This window comes from Muscardinus avellanarius (assembly GCF_963383645.1).
Source record: "Muscardinus avellanarius genome assembly, chromosome: 6".
Lineage (NCBI taxonomy): Eukaryota > Metazoa > Chordata > Mammalia > Rodentia > Gliridae > Muscardinus > Muscardinus avellanarius.
In genome coordinates this window covers 71,217,344-71,239,380 of record NC_137791.1, presented here as the reverse complement: position 1 = coordinate 71,239,380, position 22,037 = coordinate 71,217,344, and the positions used below count along the sequence as shown (strand labels likewise).

General features: G+C 41.5%; 1 protein-coding gene across 2 annotated transcripts; it reads right to left on the bottom strand.

Annotated features, from left to right (window-relative positions):
- Nucleotides 1-3,120: 3,120 nt before the first annotated feature.
- TMEM150C (transmembrane protein 150C) lies at nt 3,121-21,814 on the bottom strand (the record flags this gene model as incomplete). Of its 2 annotated transcripts, none has more annotated exons than XM_080697556.1 (7): nt 3,121-3,329; nt 7,098-7,275; nt 11,981-12,108; nt 19,751-19,818; nt 19,918-19,950; nt 20,073-20,126; nt 21,735-21,814. In XM_080697556.1, the coding sequence occupies 7 exons, from the start codon at nt 21,812-21,814 to the stop codon at nt 3,121-3,123; spliced, it is 750 nt and encodes a 249-aa protein (XP_080553682.1). The 2 variants fall into 2 exon arrangements, with proteins under 2 accessions (XP_080553682.1, XP_080553683.1); XM_080697557.1 differs by having other exon boundaries at nt 3,121-3,241; nt 7,217-7,275.
- Nucleotides 21,815-22,037: the final 223 nt, after the last annotated feature.

Below are 22,037 nucleotides of genomic sequence, written 5' to 3'. Positions count from 1 at the left end.
AGCCTCAGCTACTACTTAGTGAGGTCCTCCGCAACTCAGTGAGACCCTCTTTCAAAATAAAGAATAAAAAATAGGGCAGGAGGTGTAGCTCGGAGGTCGAATGCCCCTGGGTTCCATCCCCAGACCTGCCCCCCCCAAAAAAATAGTAAAATGTAAATAAAGTATTTTCCAGCTGGGTGTGGTAGCACATGCCTGTTATTCTAGTACTTGAGAGGATTGCAGGTTCAAAGACAGCTTCAGAAACTTAGTGAGGCTCTAAGCAACTTAGTGAGACCCTGTTTCAAAATAAAAAATAAAACAGGGTGTAGCTCAAAGATAGAACATCACGGGGTTCAATCCCTAGTAAACACACACACACACACACACACACACACCCCACCCCACCCACATACACACAGTATTTTCCAAGATTCTGAAAGTAGTCAATAGCTAATCATTATCTCTAACTTGGAGAGAAACGAGGGTAACTTGTGGCCCCCAAACTGTCATCTGAAGTGAGGGTGGTCTTGTGTGGTTAAGTCCTTAAACCTATAGAGTTTGACACTAACTTTGGAAACTTGGTGTCAGAGTTGAAGTGTTGACACCCAATTGATGTCCCGCGAGAGAGTTGCTTGTTAACATTGGAAAATGCCCTATAGCTATGTAACACTAAAGTTTATTTATTATTATTATTATTATTATTATTATTATTACTGGGGATGGAACCTGGGGTATTCTACCTCTGAGCTATACTCCCAGCCCTATTTTGTTTTTTGTTTTGAAACAGGGCCTTTCTAAGTTGCTGGAGTCTCACTACATTGCTGAGGCTGGCCTCAAAACTGTGATCCTCCTGTCTCAGCTTCCCATGTACTGGGGTTATAAGCATGCGCCACCACACCTGGCTCTTAAATTTATTTTCAACATAACTGAGTTTACATGTGCTTTAATATTAGAGAGGAAATGTTAACATAAGAGACAAGGAAATCACAATTCTGCATAAAAGAGTTTTATTTAATGGCCAGATCTCAATGAACAATGCCAGTCATTGCTTGATTCTGCTAAAATGTGCTATTAGATATACTCTTAAGAAAGTTACAAGTGCATCACCCAAAGCTGTTTAATTTGAATCATGTAGAGTAAAATAAAACTTCATCTTGGTTCTTTGATAAAATTTTAAAATATAAAAATGAAAAAAAAAAGAAACCCAAAAGCAGTATTCAAAACTACTAGGTGTCACGTTGGACTATTTACAGTAGCATGTCTTTTTAGCAGGAGAATGATCTCTGCTAGATTTCCCCCTCACATTTTACCTGTAGGTTTCTGCTGCTTCGTCTGACCCTTATACCTCATTTCTTCTTGAGTGTCTCTTCTCTAATGCTTCCTTTCCACACTCGTGAGTGATCAACAGTTCTACTCGGCAGACATTTGTTGACATTTGTTAAGCACCTAATATGTGCCAGGCACTACACTAGGGAGTGAGGATGAACACACAGATGTAAAGACACTGGCTCTGCCCCTTCTTGGGAAGCTCAGAGTTTAGGTTGAATTCAAAACCGTTCTTCACATATGCCACAAAAATCCTCTGCCCCCATGAAGTATGTTTGGGGATTGCTTGCAACAGTGCAGTGGTGTGTGTGTGGCTCTGTCCCCTCGGCCCACTGCCATGCGCGTGGAATTTGGGATTCTGCTCTTTGTGAAGCACGGCCTTGAGCACTCACACTTATGGTGGGAGTTCTGACATCTTTTCTGGGGGATCATGTGTTGGGCAGTAGTGAGCAGTGCACCACTGTTTGGGGGAGGGGACTCTTTTTATTGGCTTTTACAAATTCCAAGTTTGAAAAGCCTTTCATCACAAAACTACCAGCTTTGAGCGTTAGCTACACATTAAAGTCGTCCTGATGTGGGCTAGCAATGAAGATACTCACAGACCCCTGGGATTTTTTCGTGTGTGTGTGTGTGTGTGTGTGTGTGTGTGTGTGTGTGTGTGTGTTACTGATGTTTTACCTCTGAGCCACCCCCAGCCCCAGACCTTTTTATTTCCCCACTAGGTTGCTGAGAGCTTCACTATTGCTGAGGCTGTCCTTGCACCTGCGCTCCTCCTGTCTCAACTCCCCTCCTGGGATCACAGGTTTGTGTCACCATGCCTGGCTAACTCCTGTTTTCTTCCAAGCAAGCAAAGAGTTCTTTGCTTAAGCAAGAACTCTTGCTGCTCCCTCCACTGGCTCAAGGTCTCTACACATTTCTCTATGAAATCTCTTGGCTTCAAACATGAAATAAGCCCACACATGACTTTAAAATTTTTTTGTTTGAACCCAAAGCAAGCTCAGTTCTTTGGTCTATATCTTCTTTGTCCGTGAAGCCTAGAGACCCATGACAATAGCTTCAAAAGGGTAAACCATGAAAACTAAAAACAACACAACATACTATGGAAGCAAAAAAGAAACCACACGCTCACTGCCCCCACCTCGTGCCAGGTTTGGCACCGCCTCACTGTGAGCGCTGGCATTTGGAGGTCTTTCTCAGGCCTGGTGAATTAAGTCCAAACCATGGTGGTGCGCTTCCCTCTAGCACATTCCTTTCACCATGTCCACACAGCTGGCTGCTGAGGGACGCAGGGAGCGTTCGTGGGAAAGTGGGGTGCGTGCCTCCTCACAGGCATTCCAGGGTCACAGGTCCATGTAGTGGCCATCCAACCAACATCCATTCAGGAAGATCAGCGCCAGTTCCATGCCTCCCTCCCGAGCTCAAGCCTCTGCCCCAGAAGGTAGCTTGGGGAGTTGGCTTTACAGAGGGCATTTTCAGAGGGCATTTGCCTCCCCACCCTGTGGCTGGAGGTGCCAGGTCAGCATGTGGGGTGGGTAGGGAGGACAGATGAGCTGGCAGGTGCAAGGCCCAGCCATGCGCAGGCTCTGCCGTGCATATGTTTTCAGTGTAACAGCATGTATGTCCACATAGGAGTGCTTGTGCTTTTTTTTTTTCCCCATGAAAGAAAGATCTTGGCCTGAAAAGCTCATTTGGCAAATGTGGCTGTGAACGTGTGTATGTATGTGTGTGTGTGTGAAGGTGAAATGTGTTGAGAGGTTCTTGGTCACGTCCTGTGAGTGTGGCACCTGGCCCTGCCCCTGGTGTCACACCCAGCGGCTACACCTGGTCGGTCTGATACTCGGACGCTTCTGACAGGCTTTCTGAGAAGCTCAGGAAGTTCTCCTGGTACTCGGAACACACGATCTCGTAGCGGTAGTGCCGGAACTCGACGGCGAAGGTGCCAAAGTAAGACAGGAAGCACATGACCAGGCCCCACTGGACCCTGGCTGCATACATGTGGATGTCCTGGGCCATGAGGATGAAGTCTGCGAGAGGTAGTCAAGGAAGGTGTCCATATCAGCCCTTCCCTGCCCCCAAACTGGCAACTTGATAGGGCTGCTGAGAGCCAGGATTGTAATGATTGTAGTGATAGTAATGATGCCAGTGAGCTCTTTGTGCCAGACATGCGTCTAGGTGCCTCCATGAATAATCCCTCTTAATCCTCACAGCAACCCTATTATCATTGTCAGCTTGATAAAAATACAGAAACTGAGACCACGTGGGTAGTACCTTGCCTGAGGTCACTCATGCAGGCTAATTGTTAGAGCTGGATTCAGAGTCCTTGGATTCCCCATGTGTTCAGCCTTTGCACCCTACAGCTGCCTAATAAACTGTGAGATTAGCAAAAGGATCACAACTCCAAAGTAATTAGTGGCCCCCCAAAACGCTATCTTTAAAAATATCACTGCAAAGGATTATAGATTCATAGTTATCTTTATAGCTCCAGAAATAATTTTGAACATATCAAATTGCTAACTACCTTCATACAGCCTGTTGCATTCTATAAGGGCCACTAATAATGTCTGAGTGGCCCCTTTTCCCCTTCCCATTTTCACAGTTCTCTTTCAGACAGTACTTGTATGGATTAGTTTCATTCCTGATATCACATTATAATTTGTGCCCAAAGGAAAATGAGCTAGGCTGGTGGCACATGCCTATATTCCCAGGACTTGGGAAGCTGAGACAGGAGGATCACTGGAGGTTTGAGGCCAGCTGCAGCAACTTCACAAGGCACTCAGCAACTTAGTTACATCCTGTTTCCAAATAAAAAATAAAATAGGGTTAGGATGTAGCGTGGAGGTAGAATGCCCCTTGGCTCAATCCATAGCACCACAAAACCCATCACAACCAACAGATGAAAGTCCTATTCCCTGACTATATATAGCATGTTTGAATGGAAAGCCCAAAGCCTCAGAAATAAATACATTTATTTAGAAAAAAATCAGAAAAGTCCCTTTAGAATTAATTTTCTCATCAGAACTTAGCAACAAACTCTTGGGAGATTTACAGAGAGAAAAGGGTAGGTGAAACTACTTCATCCAAACTTTGCTATCTTGACGAGGCCTGATCCATTCACTGAGGAACCAGAAATGATTCCCAGAGTGCAGAAACAACACACATCAGAATCATTTGGTATGAGCTCAAAACTCAGAATAATTTAATCTGTGCATACTCTTCTAAGGATTCAAAATATTGCAAAAGCAACAGTAACTCATTACTTAATTTCATGAGGAATGGATAAACTTTCAAATGTTATATTGGCAGTTTTGACATCTCCAATCATCATTATTTTATCAGGTTGCTAGCAAGAAGCAAATTTTATTGGCCTGAATTTTAAGTTCTTAAGTGTTCTCTATCTAATGTGACTGCAGAGCTTCAGAAAAACAGCAAAAACAAAAAATAACTGAATGGCAGTTGGTGAGGAAAAAAGAAATAAAAGGCTCCTAATACTCCATTTACTAGAATTTTTTTGTTTACTTTTTTTTTGGTACAGGGGATTTTGGTACTTGGAACTATACCGCACCCCCATTTATTTTTATTTTAAAGTAGGGTCTGTCTTACTAAGTTGTCAAGGGTGCCCTCAAACCTGTGATCTTTGTGTCTCAGCCTCCCAAGTACTGGGATTATAGGCGTGCACAACTGTGTCCAGCTACTAGAGAATGTCTCTGAAAGCTAAGTGTTTTCATATGTTAAAGCCACTTTCTCTGGCGGGGGAAGGCACAGTGGCTGACTGCAAGATCTAAACCCCAGTTTAAATCTTGATCCACCACACACTGTGTGGTTTTGGGCAAACCAACCTGTGGGTCATCATTTTTACCAGTTAAGTGAGAATTAAAGGAACTGAGGTCTTTAAAGTGCTTAGAATAATGCCTAACACACTACAGGTGCGTAATAAACACTGGTGATCACTATAATTGAAGGTGTACAATTATGTTAGCTGTAGGCTGCCATCTAGGAACCTTGACTCCCTTCTCTGGTTTCCTAAGGAGGAAGACCTATTGGAGTGAACACTTATGATTGCTCTGCTCACAGGATGAGACCTGCATCATTCTTTCCAAGTTTACTAGGAAAGATTTCATCTCCATCTGGTTCTTTGTGTCTGTTCTCAATTGGATCAGACTTTAAGAGGAAGAAAGGAACAGCACTCCAACTCTCAATTTTTTTTTTTTTTTTTTTTTTTTTTTTTTTTTTTTTTTTTTTAGTATTGGGGATTAAACCCAGGGCATTCTACCTCTAAGCTACACCCCTATTTTTTTTTTTTTTCGGGTCTGGGGATGGAACCTAGAGGCATTTGACCTCAAAGCTATACCCCCTGCCCTATTTTTTATTCTTTATTTTGAAACAGGGTCTCACTAAGTTGTGGAGGCTGTCTGCGAACCGCGATCCTCCGGTCTCAGCCTCCTGAATGCTGGGATTACAAGTGTGCGCCACCATGCCCGGCTTATTCTTTATTTTAAAACAGAGTCTCACTAAGTTGCAGAGGGCCTCATCAGGTAGCTGAGGTTGACTGTGAACCTGTACTCCTCCCATCTCAGCCTCCTAAATACTGGGATTACAAGCTTGCACCACCACACCTGGCTCAAATACTTGTTTAGAAAAAATATGCACACTAGTAATCTAGTTCTGGAATTTGTTTTCCAGAAAAGCTTTTTTTTTTTTTTTGAATGCTAAAAACATCTATGCCTCTTGAAATTCATCTTAGAGCTAATAAAGTAAATGGCATATTAAGACTTAATAAAGTCACAATTTTTCAAAATGGAGAAAAGAAATCACATTCTCTTTTGGTTATGTAGCCTTTGTTTTTTGTTTTGTTTTTGTTTTTTGGCAGTACTGGGGATGAAACCTAGGGGCATTGTACCTCCAGGATACACCCCACCCAAAAGACTATTTTGTAGTCTTTTTTAATTTTTAATTTTAATTTTTTAATTTTAATTTTAATTTTATTTTTTGTGGTACTGGGGTTGGAACCCAGGGGTGTTTCTACCTCCGGGCCATACTCCCAGACCTGTTTTATACTTTATTTGGAAACAGGGTCTCACTAAGTTGCTGAGAGCCTCACTCAGTAGCTGAGGCTGGCTTCACACCTGTGCAATCCACCTGTCTCAGCCTCCCAAGCGCTGGGATTACAAGCGTGCACCACCACGCCCAGCTTTATTTTTATTTTTGAAACAGGGTCTCATTGATTTGTGAAGGGCGTTGCTAAGTAGCTGAGACTGGCCGTGAACCTCTATCCTCCAGTCTCTCAGCCTTTGATATAGAAACTTTTATATTATTAGTTACAGAGTGACACCATTCCTGAAATAATCTTTTTTTATGGTACTGAGGATTGAACCCAGGGGCATTCTACCTCTGAGCTATACCCCCAGCCCCATTTTATTTTTGTTTTGAAACATGGTCCTGCCAGGTTGCTGAATTGATATGTTGCTGAGGCTGGCCTCGAACCTTCGATCCTCTTGTGTCAGCTTCCCAAGGACTGGGATTACAGGTGCGCACCTCTACGCCTAGCCTCAGACTGCAGCAATCTTAGAAAGCAGACTTGTTTTTCTCCATTTCTTTTTGGCATGAGAAACTGACCTGAGAGTTTTTATTTTTTTACTTATTTCCTTTTCTGGGTTTTTTTATTTAAAGAGTCTGAGCTGATCAGAGAATTGTTTTAACCTGCCAGGAATGGAGATGGTCTCCTCTTCTAACATAGGTGTCTTATCTGTGTTTTAATCTCAGTGGCAAAGAACCTTTTCACAAGCAAAGGATACAGAGGGCTACACAGAGAGTGATACACGCTGACAGAATGACGCGTGGGATCCCGACTTTCCGTCCTTCATTCTTGATGTTGACTTTGAGTGTCAGTGCGGCCTGGATCCAGCAGGTCAACGTGCCAAACCCAAAGGTCAAGGAGGTTCCCACGTTGTGGATTTCTTCATCATTCGTGAGCTAGGGGTGAACAGACAGTGGCATGTGAAGTCCCATTTAGAAAAGAAGACATGCAAACTGCTGAAACATGTGAGAGGGGAAAAGATAGAAGAGGTACTTCAATACCGGATGATGGGTTTAGGGAGACCAGACTCCTCCATATCCATTGGTTCTTTGTGTCTATTCTCAAATGGTTTGAACTTTGAAAAGAGGAAAGGAAATAAACAGTACCCCCAGAACCTTAAAAAAACTGTTCAGAAAAACCATGAAGAAGCCAGGCATACCTGTAATCTGTCTTTGGGAGGCTGAGAAAGGAGAATCATAGGTTCAAAGCCAGCCTCAGCAACTTCGTGAAGCCCTCAGCAACTTAGCAAGACCCTGTTTCAAAATAAACAAATTAAATAGAGCCTGGGAGTGTAGCCCAGAGGTAGAATGCTCCTGGGTTTAATCCCCAGGACCACAGCGGAAAGGAGGAGGTAAAGGAAAAGGAGAAGGACGAGAAGGGAGGGGGAGTTCTTTAGAATGAAGAGGAGGAAGTAATCTTTTTTTTTGAATTTATTTTCCAAAAAAGCTTTCAGGAAAGAGCAGAGTCATATAAGAAAGGAAATGTCAAGGTTTATACAAGCATACATCCTAAACTGTTTCCAGGCTAAGAAAATGAGATCTGGGATCTGGCTGGGTATTTTCTGATAGAATGGCCTATTCTGGGCAAGTCAAGATTTAATTGGCATAGTCAGTTGATAACCCTTGGGCTAGTGTTTGCTCCTCCCAAACTGGCCAGACTGTGTAATCTGACCAATTCATTGTTAACAGGAATACTTTGGGTTTTTTTTTTTTTTTCTGTAGTAATAAGAAAAACTACTACGTATGAGCTTTTGTCTAGAGACTGATAAAAAGACAACAGTATTTAAAGATTCATAGTTAAGGCTTTTATAGAGCCAGTAAGTTAAATGAGACCAACCTGGGTTATTTCAGTTGGGGATTAAAGTTAAAAAATCCCCCTATCATTAACCAGTTGGTTTAAGAAAATATATCCATTATTTACAAACTCTCACTGTAATCACATGTATTTTTTTATTGTACTTACAAAGAAAATAAAACCTACTGTTGAAAAAATAGAAAATAGCTTATAAAAATGGTTAATGTATTGTTTTATGAATAATTACCATTGCCTTCAGATTTTTGCTACTTGATATTATCATGAATACTTATTGTATCAAATAAGTATTATTTTCCTTTATAATTTTTCTATTTTTTTTTTTAGTTGTAAGACCACCCCATTTTTGGAAGAAACCACTGTTTTGTCATAATTAAAAATACTTTTTTTTGTGGTACTGGGGACTGAACCCAGAGGCATTCTGCCTTTGAGCTACCCACCAGCCCAATTTTATTTATTTGGAAACAGGATGTTGCTAGGTTGATGAGAACCTCACATCTCATTTCCTCTCATTTGAGCCTGTCCTTAAACCTGTGATCCTCCTGTCTCAGCCAAGTACTAGAATTACAGGTGTGTACCACCACACCTAGCTATAAATACATATTTTAAAAATTTATTTAAAATAATGACTCAAAAAAATAAATTTTTTTTTTTTTTTTTTTTTTTTTTTTTGGTGGTACTGGGGTTCCTGGAAGCCCTTCTATCTCCGGGCTACACTCCCAGACCTATTTTTACATTTTTATTTGGAAACAGGGTCTCCTAAGCCAGCGCGCGCGGCTAGCTTCGAACCTGTGCGATCCTCCTGTCTCTGCCTCCCAAGTGCGGGGATTACAAGCGTGCGCCACCACGCCCGGCAAAAAAAATAAATTTTACTTCTAGGAAATTAGCTTTTTATGTTGGATACAATCTATTTGTGTGTGTGTGGGGGGGGCTCTGGGGATGGAACCCAAAGGCATTTGACCTCTGAGCTATACCCCCTGCCCTAATTTTTATTTTTTATTTTGAAACGGTCTCACTAAGTTGCAGAGGGCCTCACTAAAGTAGCTGAGGCTGTCCGTGAACCACGATTCTCCTGTCTCAGCCTCCCGAATGCTGAGATTACAAGTGTGCACCACTATGCCTGGCTGAATACAATCTATTTCACTTATTATTTTTTGCCTAAAATACTATATTTTTCCTTATCTTTTTACTATTCAAACAAACAAACAAACAGCCAGGTATGGTGGCACACGCTTGTAATCCCAGCATTCCGGAGGCTGAGACCAGAGACAGCTTCAGTTCGTGGAAAGCCTCAGCTACTTAGTGAGGCCCTTCACAACTCAGTGAGACCCTGTTTCAGAAAAATAAAAAGACTAAAAAATAGGGCTGGGGGTGTAGCTCAGAGGTCGAATGCCCCTGGGTTCCATCCCCAGTATTGAAAAAAAAAAAAAACAGACAAAATATTACATAGCTCAAACTTTTAAAAATTCAAAAAAATTGGAATAGTGAAAAGTCTTCTGGTCCATATATTAGTCATCTGGTTTCCCCACAGGGAACTAATTTGCTATTTATTTCCTGTAGATATTCCAGAAAGCATTCTTCACATGTGGCTATCATCATTCACAGCTTTATTTGTGGTCCAATAAAACAACCAAATCTCTTGGATTCCTCTGAAACTTTGGTGTAAATCCAAAGCCCTGGTCAAGAGAACTAATAGTTACTGGGTGCTTTATAACATGCCTGCACCTGCCACACAGTGGAGTGGAGAAATGCTCCCATCAAGATTTTAATAGAGGCTGGGCGTGGTGGTGCACCCTTATCATCCCAGCAGTCGGGAGGCTGAGACAGGAAGATCGCGGTTCACGGACAGCCTCAGCTACTTAGTGGGGCCCTTGCAACTCAGTGAGACCCTGTTTCAAAATAAAGAATAAAAAAATAGGGCTGGGGGTGTAGGTTGGAGGTAGAATGTCCCAGGGTTCCACCCACAGTACCGCAAAAAAAAATTTTTTTTTCAATAAAAATGCCTGTGCCCGAAAATTTTTGATCTTAATAGGATAAACTCTCAAATACTCTCGTGATAATTACCCTAACCAACATGTTCTCAGAATGCAGCTTTCTGAATGGATGAAGAAAATGTGGTATATATACAGAATGGAATTTTCCTCAGCCATAAAAAAAATTACAAAATTACATCATTTGCAGGAAAGTGGATAGAACTTGAGAATATTATGCTAAGTGGGACCGGCCAGTCAAGGTCCCACTTAGTCAAGGGTTGTTTGCTTTTCCTCGTATGTGGAAGCTAGAGAGAAAAAAAAAAAAAGCAGAGGACTTCAGACAAAGGAGGAGAGAGACTAGTAGAGCAGTGGAAGGGAACTGGGAGAGGAAGATGGGGAGGGAAACCACGAGGCTGGAGGGAGGGAGCAGTTCAGATCACGCTGCGTCCATATAGGAAAGGATCACTCCCAACCTCGCTAACAGGTACGGGAGGAAAGCGGGGGAGTGGGTGGGATGCAGAGGGAAACAGCAGTGATGTGTGTATGAGCAGATCTCGCTATGATGCGTAATTGCAATGCGACAATAAAAGCATATATAGTCAAGAATGCAGCTTTCTGTTTGTTAGCTTGACATGGGATGGCATCTAGAATACTTAAGAGGGATTTGTGCAAATAATACTTATTTGGTTGCTACTGTGTGCCAAATGGAAGTGTTGGAGAATAAATGGCTTAATGAATTAGGAGTGAGGGCTAGGGCCAGAGGAAGTCTTAGATAAATCACTACTGTATTTTCAATAAGAACGTTCCTGAATGTTCACTAGAACAGTGAGGGTCTGGGATGCCTATATTATTTGAATTTCACTCTGGAAACGGGGGAAGAGGGTTGGAATTAGTGCTTGCTCCCAAGGAGAAAACCTGTAGTCGTAGCACATATGGCAGAGGTCGAGGACGATGCGGAGGGATTGGAGGTGAGAAAATTAGTCAGCAGCTGCCACAGATGGTGCCATTCAGGACAGGGGTGGGCAACGGTACTGGCAAGGGAAATTATTCTTACAGATTGTGACCTCGGGCTTCTAAATTTCTAGGGAAGCCGGGCGTGGTGGCGCACGCTTGTAATTCCCGTGCTTGGGAGGCAGAGACAGGAGGATCGCACAGGTTCGAAGCCAGCCACGCGCGCTGGCTTAGGAGACCCTGTTTCTAAATAAAAATGTAAAAATAGGTCTGGGAGTATAGCCCGGAGGTAGAAGGGCTTCCAGGAACCCCAGTACCACCAATAAATAAATAAATAAATAAATAAATATAAATTTATAGTGAGAAGAGAGGGCCGATACATCTTTATACAAGTCATAAGCATTCCAGGAAATTCTGAGCTTTCAAACTTAACTTACATATGAGCTCGCTGACCTGAAATGCAAGCTTCCATGAAATAAGGATGTTTGGTGACTAATTATTAAAAGGCAATGATCTTACTAGTTTTCTAGAAAGGCACATTAGGATATAATTTGTTATTAAAAATAGCGCAAACCATTTTGAAAGCCTTTGTAGAAAATGCATAGCCATGCTAGCAGCTGCTTCTTCCTGAGCCACACTGTATTTCGTGTGCATGGTTAGTACCCGCATGTGTGTGAGGAGAGCAGGCTCGGGAGCTCCTGAGGGCTGACTGTTGGAGAGTCTGTGCCTGGCTGGGACCAGTGTTTTTAAGGTTCATGCAGAATGATATGGGCCATGGAGTGATGACACCTCATTGGCTGCAATTATCAGAGCAGCAAAGGCCTGACCAGTGTGAAAAGGAGGTGAAAAAGGCCAAAGGAAGTACCTGAAAATTACCAAGTAAGGTCATTCCAAAGGAAGCCAGACACAGCGCCACCAGTCCACTGATATTCAACCACGGGTTTAAAACCTTTGGTTTCAGTTGTATGAAGCGCAGGACAGCTACCACAAGGGCTGGGAATAAAGCAGAATCCTAAAATTAAACAACTGAAGCCACACACTTATACTCGTACGAGGCAGAGTTCTCAAGCCACCAGGTACAAAACTAAACTTTTCACCAGAGTGCATCTTGAATCACTGAAATGACAGACCACTTTTCAAAGAAACCTCCCATGCAATACTTATGATAACCAAGAGGTTTTATTATACCTGTCCTGGGGGAAGCAAAGCGGACTTGGAGCAGCAGCAATGCATGCTACTGGGGTGTTGCAAGGATGACAGGGTTGTTAATAGTGTTGTTTTCTGATTTGGCAAAAACAAGGTCAGCAAAGGACAGGCTGGCTTCGGGAGCACCGCAGAAGCGAGGCTCACAGCAAATGAGGTGGGGACAGAGACAGGCCGTGGCCTGGGGATTCACGGACCCAGTCTTCCTTTACCTTAGGACGGTGTTAGAGAATAAAAGGGGGGCAGCAGGAAGATCTGGGGAAGAGGACACAGTTGTCACATTTGGACAAGGCTGTGGCCCCTGTGCCAGAAACCATTCCCAGGGAAAGGAAGGAAGAGACAGACAAGAAAGTGTGCACAGCCATTCTTGCTGGGTTTACTCTAATTATCACAGTAGGCGCTCATTGTCAGAGGACAAAGTCACTCCAAATTAGAGTAGTTAGAGTAATCACACTTAAGAAATCTGTATTTTAACACAGCAGATTTGGGGGGGGCTATGTACTAAAAGCATACTTAGTATATAAAGCAAGCTCAATTCTTTCAAATGATATTACTTATTTTTAAAGGCCACCCTGTTTTTTGTTTTGCTTTTTGATATTGGAGGCTGAATCCAGTTAGCATTCTGCCTCTGAGCTACACTTCCAGCCCTATTCTGTATTTTTATTTTAAAACAGGGTCTGGCTAAGTTGTTGAGGCTGGCCTCAAACCTGTGATCCTCCTGTATCAGTCTTCCAAGTATTGGGATTATAGCCATGCACTACCACGCCTGGCTGCCACCCTATCTTTTGTAGCAAATTGGTAGCTTAAAAAGTGACAAGAGAATGAGGGAAGTTACTTAGATTTCAAACCTGATTTCGAATAGTAACCTTGGGTACTCAAGCCAGTAATGTAAGGATCGCCTTCTATATGCTTAGTACAGAGATGTTTTTATATATATACAAAAAGATAGGCGAGGTCATTTTACAAAGGATGAAAAAGCACCTCCAATTAATATAAATTGTGTCTACACATAAGGAAATGCAGTTTCTACTCTCTGAGACAATTTGACAGTATGCTTTAGTAGGGAAGACAATTGGAAATTTATTTATTTATTTGTTTATTTGGTGATACTTGGGTACCTGGAAGCCCTTCTACCTCCGGGCTACACTCCCAGACCTATTTCATATTTTTTTATTTGGAACAGGGTCTCTTAAGCCAGTGCGGCTGGCTCCGAACCAGCGCGATCCTCCTGTCTCCGCCTCCTAAGCGCGGGGATTACAATTGTGCGCCACCACGCCCGGCACAATTGGAAATTTAATAATTATGTTATTTATCTAGAAATCAAGTTGGTAATTATTCACTAAAGGTTTTACCTTAATTACGGACCCTCATCCATAGCTGTTAATAAAGAAAACTCACCCATATATTTGAATTTTCCAAGTATGCTGAATTTTATAGCATCAAGCTAAAAGGCTAAGCTCAGTGACTTGGCTTTTGGTTTCAAGCACTCTAATCAGGTAGTGGTTTAAGTCTTGATAGTCTACCTCTGAGGTACACTCCCCACCCTATTTACTTTTTTTTAATCTTAAAACAGGGTCTTACTAGGATGCTACACACTGGCTTTGAACCTGTAATCCTTCTGTCTCAGTCTCCTAAGTTCTCAGCTCTTATATTCCCAGCTTAGTTCTGATATAGTTTCACCTAATGTCCACTGTGGATCAGAAAAATTAATTATACTTGACTTCAAATCCTTTCTCAAACAATTAGTTTGAGGGACCTAGTTAGGAGTTACATCAGAAGTCTTAAATTAATAATGATATGGCTATCCTTTTGGGTGAAAAATAAACACAATATCTTATTAATTTTTAGGATGAGAGAAGGAGGAGGATATGGGGAAAGAAGAAACTCAACACACAGCACTCCGGCACAAGTGGTCATCTAATCGGAAAGCTGTAAGACCAGGACTAGAGAGCACTGGGCACCATGGTATATACATGCTAATTAACTCTGTGAGGCTATTTGGGCATAACAACAAAATACCAAAGTGGCATATTTAACTTCCTTTAAAAATAACTAATATAAAATATTACTCTAGGAACTCTCTGCTGGCCATTTAGTTTTGTGGGATAGGACCATGTTTGAACTTTGGCCTGAGCTAAACCCAACCCCTGACCTGGCTCCTCCTGCTGACCCACCCGTTTGTTCCCCCTGTGCTGGGGGATGGGATATAATGGCCACTCTCTCTGCTGTCCATTTCTTGATGATCAGCATGGGGCGGGTATCACCATCTGGTTCCCGAAGTGCTAGCCTTCCTATTTGTAATATGAATGATAAATCATTTATCATGAACAGATGATGAAATTATGCAGGAAATAGAAAACTAGGTGAAGACAGTAATTGAACTCAGACCCCCTAACTTCCAGAATTGTATTCCAAACATCACACCTTGCCCTTTTAATATATCTCCATTATTAATCAGCTCAGATAAGAAAAAATTCCTCTTACTATAAACTCCAGCTGAAATTTTTTGAAATGTAAAACTAATAAAGATTTTGCCCTATAACAGATTTGTTAATTCTTAGGTTGATTTAGACTATCTTTTATAAAATCCATTTTCTTTATTTTTATTTTTTGTGGTACTGGGTATTGAACCCCGGATTTTCTACCTCTGAGTTACACCCCCTGGATTATTTTATTTCTTTATTTTGAAACTGGGTCTCACTAAATTGTGGAGGGTTTTGCTAGGTTGCTGAGGCTGGCCACGAACCTACAATTCTCCTGTCTCCACCTCACCTCCCAAGTATTTGGATAACTGCCATGTACCACCACGTCTGGCCTCTATTTTGTTTTTTATTGTGAAATAGGGTCTCGCTAAGTTGCCTAGGCTGTCCTGGAACCTGTGATCCTCCTGTCTCAGCTTCCTAAGTACTGGGATTACAGGTGTGCAACACCACACCCAGCAGATATGTTCTTTAGTTTCATTAAAACAGACTATTTGAGACAAGAGGATTACAAATTCAAGGCTAGCCTGCACAATTTAGCAAGAGTTTTAAAAAATGGGCTGGGGACATAGCTCAGTTGTAGATTGCTTGCCTAGCATGTATGAAGCTCTAGCTTCAACCCCAACCATTGCAAAAAAAAAATCCCAAATACAAAAAAAAAGTAGATTTTGTTAATTGGTTTTATAAAAGACATTAAAAACCTACTCTCAGCTGTTTTGGGTATGTAGGTCTGTCCTTTGCTATCCATAAGTCCCCCCCTTTTTTTGTACTAGAGGTTTAAACCCAGGGGCCTTTTACCTCTGAGCTACACCCCCAACCCAATTTTATTTTTTTGTTTGAAACAGAATCTCACTAGGTTGCTGAGAGTCTCATTAGATTGCTGAGATTGGTCTTGGTCCTCCTGCCTCAGTCTCCCACGTACTGGGTTAACAGGCCTGGGTCACCACATCTGGCCTCCCAATTTAATTTTCCTGTTTGTTTTAAAAGATCAGGGTGAAATGTTGCTGGGTTTTTTTTTTAATTAAAATTTTTTATTTGTTTGTCTTGAGACTCATTGGATTTTAAAGTTCAAAACTCCGAATAACATCCCTTTATTGCAATTCTTGGCTAGTTTCTGGCCAAATTCTTCTTCTTCTTCCTTTTTTTTTGTTTGTTTAGTTTTACTGTTTATGCATCAATAATCCCTATTTATGACTGCGGTAGAACACGACAGTCAATATGTTTGGGCAGAAGGAGGGAGTGCAGCTATTAGGTGACTGAAGTCATTCAACCATTAGCTTTATCCTCAGCCTCCTCAGGGCAGGAAATAACAAGCCTTTCCAGAAATTTATCTTAGGTCTTTTTTTCCCTAGTGGAAAGGAAAGTGTAGATTCAGGGCAAAAAGCATAACGAATTCTGTAAAGAAAATAATTGAGCATTCAATCTTTGATTAGCCTGTCAAAAAGATAAAAGATCTTTGCTAACTAATTTTAATAAATGCTACACGGACTCATTTTTAGGTTATAAATTACAATCTATATGGCTGCCCAAAAGCAGTGACTTTAGGCGACGCGAGCTATTTCTTAAAGCCAGTTATCCAGTCTAAAGTAATAGTCTGAGGCCTAACAGGGATGGGCTAAGGAGATGAAAGCACACACAACGTACAGCAAGAATCTTTAGTCAGTGGGTTCTTTTTCACTTCTAGAGCTGACAAATAAGTATTGGTTTGTTCCCATTGAGCACCAATCTTAACCAGGTTCATGTTTACCCAATGGCATTAAAATGATGAAAGATATAAGACTAAACAAGGGATGTTGCAAGACCTTCAAGCGAGAGCTGGTAAAGACTTAATTGCTTCTTGGTGGGGCAGGAAGAACTGGAGACTAAGATGATGGTAAATGTCCTCTGCAAGAGGGAAACTTGCTTGCATTGCTTTGTGGGGATGATGCTTTTTTAAATTAGTTAATCATAAGCTCTATAAACTGGCTAATCTTGTGAGCCAGGCAGACTGGTGCTTTTTAGATTATTCACTAAAGACTACCGGGAAATACCAGTTTGCCTTAAAAAATACAAAGGAAACAATATGTAGCTTCCAACATTTTTTTCCAGTTTCTTTAAAGTGCAATGGAGGACAGCTTGTGATAGCTTTTGTGTAAAGGCAGGCTCCAGCGCATGGTGATTAAATACGGTAGTGTTTATAAAGCACTTAGCTATGTGCTTGGAATAGTAATGATGGCTATTAATTATTGTAATTGAGCCCTGTGGAATGATCAGATGAGTAGGTGCCAACCTTCAGTCTATATGCTATGACTGCAGAGGGTGTTTGCAAAAGGTCCCCGACCCTGTAATCCAAGGCTCACTCTTGGGGCTTTTTGCTCTGTTAAATGTAAACATTCCTTAGCAGTCATTATGCCCTGGTATGAATAGGTTTATTGGATCTTTGCAGAAGACTGGCATCAAGAGTAGAAAAAAGGAATGAGCACAGAGCTCCTGCTTGGTCCCAGATGTGCACGAGCTCCTGCAAGTGGCAGCCTTCTTAGTACTTGTAAGTATCTGGGACATGGCAATCCTGACTGTCAAGGGCAGGAAGAGAAGAGCTGCTTTAAAGATTCAGCATGGGATGGGGGGTGCATGTATGTCCCTACCACTCTAAACTTACTTATGACGTGAGGTTACATTTCAGCCCCAGTATGAGGGTAGTTAGCCTTCATGGTCACATGAAGCCCCTGACTTCCCGACATGTCCTGCTTAGGCAAATGGGACATGCTTTGGGAACACCTGAGTAGGGAAAGGCTCTGGCAAAAATGCACCTAGCTCCAGGGAGAAATGTTGTGAACTACAGAGGAGCCCTCGGTGTGGCTTTCTGGTGTGTGTGTGTGTGTGTGTGTGTGTGTGTGTGTGTGTGTGTGTGTTTTATGGGTCTGGGGATGGAACCCAGGGGCATTCGACCTCCGAGATATACCCCCTGCCCTATTTTTTATTCTTTATTTTGAAACAGGGTCTCACTGGGTTGCGGGCAGCCTCACTAAGTAGCTGTGATCCGCAGACTGTGATCCTCTGGTCTCAGCCTCCCGAATGCTGGGATTACAAGCGTGCGCCACCACGCCCGGCTATTTTGAGCTTTCTGAACCAACAAAGATTCTGCCTGTGTTGTGTGTTGAACCAAGAATCTCCCTTGATTTTCCAGTAAGTTTTTTAGGATTTTTCTTTCCTGTAGCACAAATTCAAAAATAGCACATTAAGAGTGAGTAGGAATCCAGGCATGATGGCACATACAGGTAATCCCAGAATTTAGGAGACTGAGACAGGAGGATTGCAGGTTCGAGGCCAGCCTCAGCAACTTAGCAAGAACCTGTTTTAAAATAAAAATAATAAAAGGGCTGAGCATATAGGACAGAGGTAGAATGCCCTTGGGTTTAATACTAATACAAAAAAAGTGAGTCCATTTTTCTTGGGGGGAAGAAGAGGAGTTTTACAAAGATGAAATAACAATTTACTCCCTTTGTAACAACATTTTTATCAGTTTCTTGGAGTGGAAGGCTCTGTATCCAAAAGAACCATGTCCAGAAAACCACTGTGAAAGGCTGAGCTGTCACTGGTCCTCTCCCTACAGTATGCCAGTAGTGACAGCTGCTGACCTCTGAAAGGCCTGAAGGAAGCCTGACCTAGTGGATGGTGGAGATGGCATGCAAGGTAGACTTGAAAGGAAGCGGGCATCGCTAGTCTCATCTGCAGAGACCCAACAGGGTCATGCAAGGGCTTGTAGAACAAGGGGAGAGGATGTTAAAGGAGGACCTTGGGCCTCAAAATAAAAGGAGAAATTTGGCCTGGCATGGTGGTGCACACTTATAATCCCAGCATTTGGGAGGCTGAGACAGGAGGCTCGTGGTTTTCAGACAGCCTCAGCTACCTACTGAGGCCCTTTGCAATTCAGTGAGACCCTATTTCAAAATAAAGAATAAAAAATCAGGCAGGAAGCCAAGCGTGGTGGCACATACTTGTAATCCTAGCATTCGGGAGGCTGAGACAGGAGGATGGCAGTTCGAGAACAGCCTCAGCTATTATTTAGTGAGGCCCTTTGCAACTCAGTGAGACCCTGCTTCAAAATAAAGAATAAAAAATAGAACCGGGGGTGTAGCTCGGAGGTAGAATGCCCCTGGGTTCCATCCCTAGTACTGCAGAAAAAAAAAAAAAAAAGGCAGGAGGTGTAGCTGGGAGGTAGAATGCACCTGGGTTCCATTCCTAGTAATGAAAATACAAAACAAAATACTCTCTCTCTCTCTCTCTCTCTCTCTCTCTCTGTAATGGGGATTGAACCTAGGGATATTCTACCTCCGAGTTATACTCCCCAACCTTTTTTATTTATTTATTTATTTTTTGAAGCAGGGTTTCTCTAGGTTGCTTCAGAATCTTACTAAACTACTGAGGCTGTTCTCAAATCTGTAAGCCTACTATCTCAGCCTCCCAAGTATTGGGATTACAGAGAGTTGTTTTTTTTTTTCCCTTATATTTCCTTCTCCATTTTCCGGCCTGAAATGTATAGACAGGCACATAGGAGGGCTTCCTCTTCATATTAATGCTGACCTTTAATTCAAGTCAGTATCTACACACAACAATATTTATCACAGAACCTAGGCATTTTTCATTGATGCCAGTGAAGGAATAAATAATGCACTCTTTTCAAAACAAATGTATTGTACCATAGTACAGTCTCATGCTGGATTTGATGGCACATGATATATATTATTTCATGCAGCAAAAGAAATATAGTTGAGAATATGCTGAAATTACAAAGGTGGTAGGGAAGAAAAGTATAAAAGACCCTCAAAACAAGAAGCTGGCTGCGGTGTATTAGTATGATATAGTACTGAATTATCAGTGAGGCCCACTATTGTTTTGACATGGACTTGGAGAGTTGAAAACGAGAAGGAAATGTACCAAAGTGCACAAAGCATGCTTTACACTCATCTTACCAAGGAACGCCGCCATGTTCATAACTTGACTAAACACACAGCTTGCAGGAGGATCATCCCCTGCAATGCTTGAAAAGACGAGGTGTTTTATAAATACTGTATTAAAACCTATGACCCTCCCAGCTTTCCCAAAGATCCCACAGATCAGGCGAGAAGTACTGAGTTACCTTATGTAGGGTGCATGCTTCACACCAGATTTCCTGGGTAACAAAGAACACAGAGCTCAGGTTAAAGTGGGGCACGTGTGCGGTTTAACTTTGCCACAGGCAAAGGTTTTGTGGAATCTTTGAGTGAACAATAAATCCCCTAGGAGAAAGTTTACCTTTCAGCTGAATTCAATGGCAATATTTTGTCATCTTCCACAGCTATAAAGTACCTATCAAGAAAGGATGGTACATTTATAAAACAAAGCAATTTATTTCTGTTTATTTATTTATTTGTTGGTTGGTTTGTTCTGTGTGTGGCACTGAGGATGGAACCCAGAGGTAACTCTACCTCCAAGCTATAGCTCAATCCTGATTTTATTTTTAATTTGGAAGCAGGGTCTGGCTACGTTGCTGAGAGCCTAAGTTGCTGAAGCTGGCTTTGAACCTAAGATCCTCCTGTTTCAGCTTCCCAAGCACTAAGATTGCTGGTGTGCACCACCACACCCAGCTAAACAAAGCAACTTAAAACAAAAATATCCCAAGGATCATGTTTCCCAGTTTAGTTAGATTAACTACACTGAATCATATCCATTCTTTTTCTAACTGAGAAAATGCTTTTTATTTATTTATCTATTTATTTATTTTGCAGGTACTGGGGATGGAACTCAGGGGCATTCTATTTTCGAGCTATACCCCCAGTTCTATTTTTTATTCTTTATTTTGAAATAGGGTCTCACTGAGTTGCAAAGAGTCTTACTAAGTAGTAACTGAGGCTGTCCTCAAACCGTGATCCTTCTGTCTCAGCCTCTGAAATGCTGGGATTACAAGCATGCGCCACCATGCCTGGCTTTGAGAAAATGCTTTTTGACAACAATTATTTACCCATCCATCACTTAGTTCATAGAAGTTCAAATGACATTAATAGTTTCTTAATTTTCAATACACTTTCCTCAAATTAATGGCAATGATTATAATCTGGAAACTAGAAAACAGAGAAATAAACTTTACAACTTTGAGCAAACTAAAATTAGAATTTAAAGTTTTTAATTTTCAGTAATATACCCATCATTCTTAATGAATTTCAAGGAACCAAAATAAATTTCTTAAGAAGAATATTACTTGACCTAAGAAACAGTGACGACCCAAGACTTCCAATGTAACGATATTTATCTCATAAACATATTGGACCTTGTCCCACATAACTGGACTATGAACAGGACTATGAACGGAGTTCAGAGCAGGTGAGTATCTAATTAGAAAATCTTGCAAATAATGAATCATTTAACCAATGTGAAAAAATTCATTACAAGGAGAACAGATGAACATAAAATAAAACAGCAGTTTTCATGACCTAATTTGCATAATTTATTATTCGTTACTTGCTACTTATTATCATTACCTATTGCTTGCTATGTGAGTAATAAAAGACTTGAGGAAGCCAGGTGTGGTGGTACACGCTTGTAATCCCAGTTCTTGGGAGGTTGAGACAGGAGGATTGCGGGTCTTCAGCCAGCCTCAGCTACTTACTGAGGCCTTCCACAACTTAGTGAGACCCTGTTTTAAAATAGAAAAAAAAAAAAAAAGAAATAGGGCTGGAGGTGTAGCTCGGAGGTAGAATGCCCCTGGATTCAACCTCCAGTACTGCAAAATAAATAAATAAAAATAAATAAATAAAATAAGTAAACGACTTAAAAAATAAATAGGACCGTAGCAAGATTGAATTAGTAATTTTAAAGTATTTATCAATACTTTCATACAAATATGCCATATACTATCAAGACTTTGTCTTAGCTACAGTGCGCCTGAATTCTTAAGCCATTAGCTAAGTGCATACTCACACTATCCACAATCCAGCTGAAGTAAACAAAGTAAAAACGAGAGGTAGAAACATCCACACGCTGCATTTCTTCCCATCCATGCCTGTACGACCAAAATAAAACGAAAAGGTATTAATACCCGAAGCAAAGTCACCTAACTCAAGATAAAGGAGGTTCAACTGAAAAAAAAAAAGTGTATTTTATGGAACATGATTAAATCAGCACCATGCTGCCACCTACTCGGGTGGGAGATCCCTTGAGCAGTTAACAGAGGTGACTGCTATCTAGCCTTGGCTGCAGTTTACCAGAGTTTTAGCTGTGACC